Genomic DNA, 5,467 nt, shown 5'->3' with positions numbered 1-5,467 from the left:
TGCTGTTGACCTAATGCTTCCCCTTGGCTAGGCACCGCTTCGGACCCTCAGCAAGCCAGGAGGAAACCTCAGCCCAGGAACTCAATGGGAACTATGGCCATCTAAACCTACGGATTCAAGAGGTTAGTTAACAAGTGAGTATCAAATACTTCATTTTTAAATGACAGATGTTTTTAACTGCATCTGTGATTCTGAGGGAAGGGTCTGAGCCGTGAATTTCGAAACATGTTGCTTTCATTTATGTGCCTAAGTACTAGTCCGACAGTGAAAATTTCCTGAATGAGGCACAGTACACACCCCCTTGGCTTCTGTAACATGGGCAGAGTAGCAATAAGGTTCCATAATACACCGGTTGACAGTCTAAATTTAAAGGTTCAGAGGAGAAAACCTGTTTGTTTCTTACTTTGCAGGCTGCTTGTCATGCTGGCGTTACCTCAAGCCCCATTTTTACGTTAAGAAATTCTGACTGTAAAGCTAAATAATGTTTCAAACAATCATGTATATATAACTAAACACCTACGCATCTGCAAAACTAAGTCCACATTTCAAACTGCAATTATATTAATGCATATAATTTGAATTAACTATGATTTCAGCAATTCTGTAAATCCCTTTGAAAGGATCTGTTACTTGTTGATTTTGTGCCATGTGAAGACATGATAAATATGACATGTAGTCTCATCACATGAATAATGCATTCTGCATCTTAAGCGAGGAAGTTCTGCTCCAGAATTCTGGAGCAGAGTTCTGCTTAATCCATTCCCTGCTTCTGGGGATGAAAGGAATTAAAACTCAGTGCACTGATTTCACAGTATGTGCTCATTTGACTTTAATTATAAAATGATTATTTCAACATTTTTTCCTGTAAAATAAACCAAGCCTGAGCTCCATGTAACCTCTATAGAATTATATTACTTCTCTGTGCATTCAGTCTTTGCTCATCAATACTGCACTTTCAATACAGTTTCACATGGAAGGATAAAAACAACCTCTTGGGGTTTAGAGTTGGTGTAGTAGTTTCAGGTCTCACAGCAACAAAAGCTCCTCTTTTTGATACTTGGCCAAAGGAAGGAGCACTGGAATCCTTTAAAGTGAATTCAAATGTCACAAGAAGGAACTTTCACCAGGCACAGGGAGATGACACGATCCCAGACAACACTGGAAGATATACATCACACATCCTGGATATATATTTTCACTAGTATTCTTTCCACAGACTGTTCAAACCTGTGCAAAGCTCAGTATAAGATCATTTACCTTGCTAAAAACCGCAAGTTTTCTTTTGGCTGAATCAATGGCCGGAGCACTCCTTGGGAACAGGACATCTGCTGTCCGTGTCTCAGGAATGACAGAGCATCAAGTGGATTAGACAGCTATACTGTCAAAGGCACTGCCATGCTTCAAGCTTGAAAAAACAGCACTTCAGGAATGTGATGTTTTATCAGGCTTACCATCTGGGGGGAATAGAAAGGAATGCTTTCCATGCAGTGTATGCTCTCCATGTAAGGATTACTGACAGTAACTCCAGCTGACATGTGTCCGTCCAGGTCTAGAAGAATTTACCAGGTTCATTGCATCACACCTTCCAATTCAGAAGCTATTTGGAGCTGACCTACATACTGTCAGAAGACAGATCCTGCCCCCAAGCAAAAGCAGCTGTACTACTTCTGGTCTCAAACTGGTTAATGCTACTAGTTAATACTACTAGTACTCCTCTTACTGCCAAGCCAAGCTGGCTAGCTGGGATGCGTCTGCATCTGTGTCAAGACTAATCTGCCCACAGATAAACTGCCCACAGACAAGCAAGAATAGATGCTATTTACAAGGTGCTAGTTTACATATGAAATGTGGAGGCAAATTTTCTCAGTGTCCAAGTGATACAAAAGTTTATGGGTTATTTTCAGACACTTCAGTCAACTCCTAAATGTTCAATTTACTTCCAAAAACAGTGCTTAGTTTTACAAAGGTATTTATGTATCTAAACCCACAACATCCACTGTGCGAGAATGTGAATTTGTCAGGGCACGAAGAAGTTTTAATTATTTTTTTTTAATATCCAACCAGCTCAATCTCATTTATCTTTTGGGGCTCCTAAGGTCAAGAGATGCAAGAAAGTTAAGATAAATGCCTTCACTATGTTAAAAGCTGAAGAACATACATAAGCTTAGATCAGTTTTTTCAGAACACCTGAAATGAAACAGAGTACATCTCACCAAACACTTGTCAGTATTATTTCTCTGAACAAACTGTGACTCATGCACAGCACACAGGAAAGATTTATCTGCAATGCTCTCAAAAACTCCAGAATATACAGCAACTTTTAAAAAAAATTCAAAACAAATGGTCGTTGGTCATGACAACTATTCAACACTTGAAATTCCTAATCTTATCAAACACTCTAAAGAAAAATTGCTTCAACTTTCATCAAACCTTCTCTTTAAAGAACACAACTGAAAATCATCAGGAGTTCTCAAAATGTCATGTGAAACCATGAACTTCAGTCTGTATTCGGACCTTAGCATAAGTGTTTTATAAATACAATAACCACATCATAAATAACAACTACTAAGTTCACAGTGAAAAAATTCAAAAGATTAAAAAAAAAAAAAGTAGATACTTAGTATGTTACATATTGGTGACTTATGAGCTAAAGCATTACCTGAAGAGGTACCCACATAGAGGTCTTAATTCACTCTGAAGAACAATGAATCTTGATTTGTATTGACGTAGAGAAAAAAAATCTAGTTGGTGTTTGTATAATTAAAGAGTTTCTCACAACAATAACTGTACACTGGACACTGTAGTCGTGTCATTTCACAATGGTTATGACTTTCATGATTCTACCATAAAAATAACAATCTTTAAATCACTAGAATGTTTTCAACAGACAAAAATGTTCATTATGAGCAACAGTAAGTCATCCATCTCTCTCTCACGCATACAAACATGCACACAAAGCATCCACAAAACATGTACTTTGGCCCTTCAGAAACACTACAGTTACTGGGATGAGATCTGAGCCTGGCAGTGGTAAAAGTCTGAGCTCCATCCCCTGTAGCCATAGCCTCCCTGTGGGTTGTGTGACTTTGTTCAATAATAAGGCCATGGAGTGCAGAGAATATTAACATTAGTCATTAGAAGGTGGGTGACATGACGTTACAGTCTCTGATTTCTATTGCAATACATCTTCCCTACGAGTCAGAGGTTACTGTGCTTGAGATGAGACTGGCAATATCAGTTATTCTGCCTGTGCACAACCTTTGTCAGTGTTCATTTGTTTTCATTAAAAGATCTCTCAAATTTTACTTGAGGTGAAAATCCCTTTAGATTGCTGCATAATACATACAAAAGTGGCTTTTCATAGGCACATTTTGCAGACTTGTTTGAAGTAATTAAGAGACACGGGTTCGAAGATCATGTATTTTAATCATCTATCTAGTAGTCCAGCTTTGTGCAATAGGATGACAGAAAAGACAAGGATGGCATACGTGTGGCAGAAAATCACGTGAAGATGAGAACTCTGACAGAGTGCTGCTCTGCTAGATTTCTGAGCCTGTCCGATCAGCAGTGGAAAATATGAGCCAATCTGCTTATACCATCGAAACCAGATACGAAAGAACAGATTTCACGGGGCCTGAAAATATGCGAGCCTCTGATGAAAAGGTTGTCGTGATCAATGTCTGAAATCTGCTGCAAAAGACAGAGACACGGGGATGTTCTTCACAGCAAAAGCCCAAGTAACCTAACTGCGGGAACTCCTTACAGCTCCCATGGAACCTTCCTTATAAAGTTGCTTGGTAGCAACTGTAATTCATTTGCTTTTTATAACTAGCTGAATTTTGATTAGTATTACCTTGCTGTTCACAAACAAGTTAGGTGTTATAAAAAGCAAAGCAAATCTTACCTGGAATACTCTGTCTCCTCACAGACAGTGCTCCATCAGGTGGCTTTGCCTGGTTTGCAGACTTTGTGTAAGGACTCTCATCTAAACAGAAACAAGCAACACTTCCAGTTACTGTTAAATATAATGTTAAAAACAATGTCATTTTAACCCAAATACTGTGTGAACTAACAATGCAGAGCACAAGAGCTGCTGTGAGCTAGATGAGGATGGGCATTTCTGAATGCTGACTCAATGCTCAATGTCATGTTTAGACTCGATGACAAAGGCTCTGAACAGCAGAGCTGAAAAGGATGGGGTAAAACTCAAATTGGAGATAATGCTTAGTTGATGACAGGCTTGATATACAAAGACCTTTTCAGTTGTAACATAATCATAGAAATTTCCTTTTTCTCATTTTAAGAAGCTTCACATGTCAAAGACTCGAGCGAGAGAGGTACGATCCCTATTTAGGAGTGAAAGATTTCCAGAAGCTTTTGAATATTCCGGCTGTAAAGACGCACTCCTTTTCCTTTGGGATCTGTCAGTGGCTGGTTCTTTTTCTGTCATGACGATTGACTGGGGAAAACATCAGAAAGCTGTTGCCAAATAGGCCAGGCACATTTATGCCTGAAGAACGGCACTGTAACAGTCTGTGTCTAAATAGGAGGCTACGTGGAACACCTACTGATCAACCTCAGCACATAAGAGACTACTAACGGTGGGATGAGCAGATGAGTCATCAATTAAAGGCAGCATTAGGCAGAAAGTGAGTCACTTCTACACCCCTCTTAAGAGCAGAACGACGGTAGGGAAAAAATCAACTATATCGTAGCTTTGAAAAAGACAAGCTATAAGCTCAGGAAAGAAATGTGAATAAAAGAGAAGAAATAATATTATGCATTTTATTATTTCAATCAAAAGAAAGGAATCAGAAGAAATTAGGCTTCTGTCTTGCTTGTCCTTTAATCGAGTGCTCAAACACTTTAAAGTATTATCAAATCCTTCGATTTGCATATTTTCCTTTGGGTTGCAAAGGACCAATGCATTTACAGCATGTGCGTGAATACATGCTTAAATACAGATCAATGAGTAAAGGAATCAAAGACTACGTTATCTGGTATAGCATCCTCAGATCAAGTAGAACCATGTAAACATTTTCTGGAGAATCAGTTTTTCTTTTCAGCTGACATTCTTGACATTATAAGCCTTCTTTGCTGATTACACCATTTACATCTTGCAAAGTCTCAAACTCCTTTAGAAACTTGCATCAAAGACAGCAGTCCATTTTTATACAAGTGAGATGAAGTGACAGCCGGCTGAACATGAGCCATCAGTGTGCCCAGGCGGCCGAGAAGGCCAATGGCATCCTGGCCTGTATCAGAAATAGTGTGGCCAGCAGGAGTAGGGAAGTGATCGTGCCCCTGTACTCAGCACTGGTGAGGCCGCACAGGCTCGAATCCTGTGTTCAGTTTTGGGCCCCTCACTACAGGAAGGACATTGAGGTGCTGGAGTGTGTCCAGAGAAGGGCAACGAGGCTGGTGAAGGGTCTGGAGAACAAGTCTGATGAGGAGCGGCTGAGGGAGC

General features: G+C 39.7%; 1 protein-coding gene across 1 annotated transcript in view; it reads right to left on the bottom strand.

Moving 5' to 3' along the window:
• GRIP1 (glutamate receptor interacting protein 1) overlaps positions 1–5,467 on the bottom strand; it is a 242,504-nt gene that overhangs the window by 110,184 nt on the left and 126,853 nt on the right. Inside the window, exon 2 of the mRNA XM_009327570.1 lies at positions 3,905–3,985. Within this exon, the coding sequence (XP_009325845.1) occupies positions 3,905–3,985 (81 nt within the window). The remainder of the gene's footprint in view (positions 1–3,904; positions 3,986–5,467) is intronic.

Source organism: Pygoscelis adeliae, unplaced genomic scaffold (genome assembly GCF_000699105.1).
Source record: "Pygoscelis adeliae isolate BGI_AS28 unplaced genomic scaffold, ASM69910v1 Scaffold113, whole genome shotgun sequence".
Classification (NCBI taxonomy): domain Eukaryota; kingdom Metazoa; phylum Chordata; class Aves; order Sphenisciformes; family Spheniscidae; genus Pygoscelis; species Pygoscelis adeliae.
The sequence above is the reverse complement of the archived record's forward strand: the minus strand, read 5'-3'. Positions and strand labels throughout refer to the sequence as shown.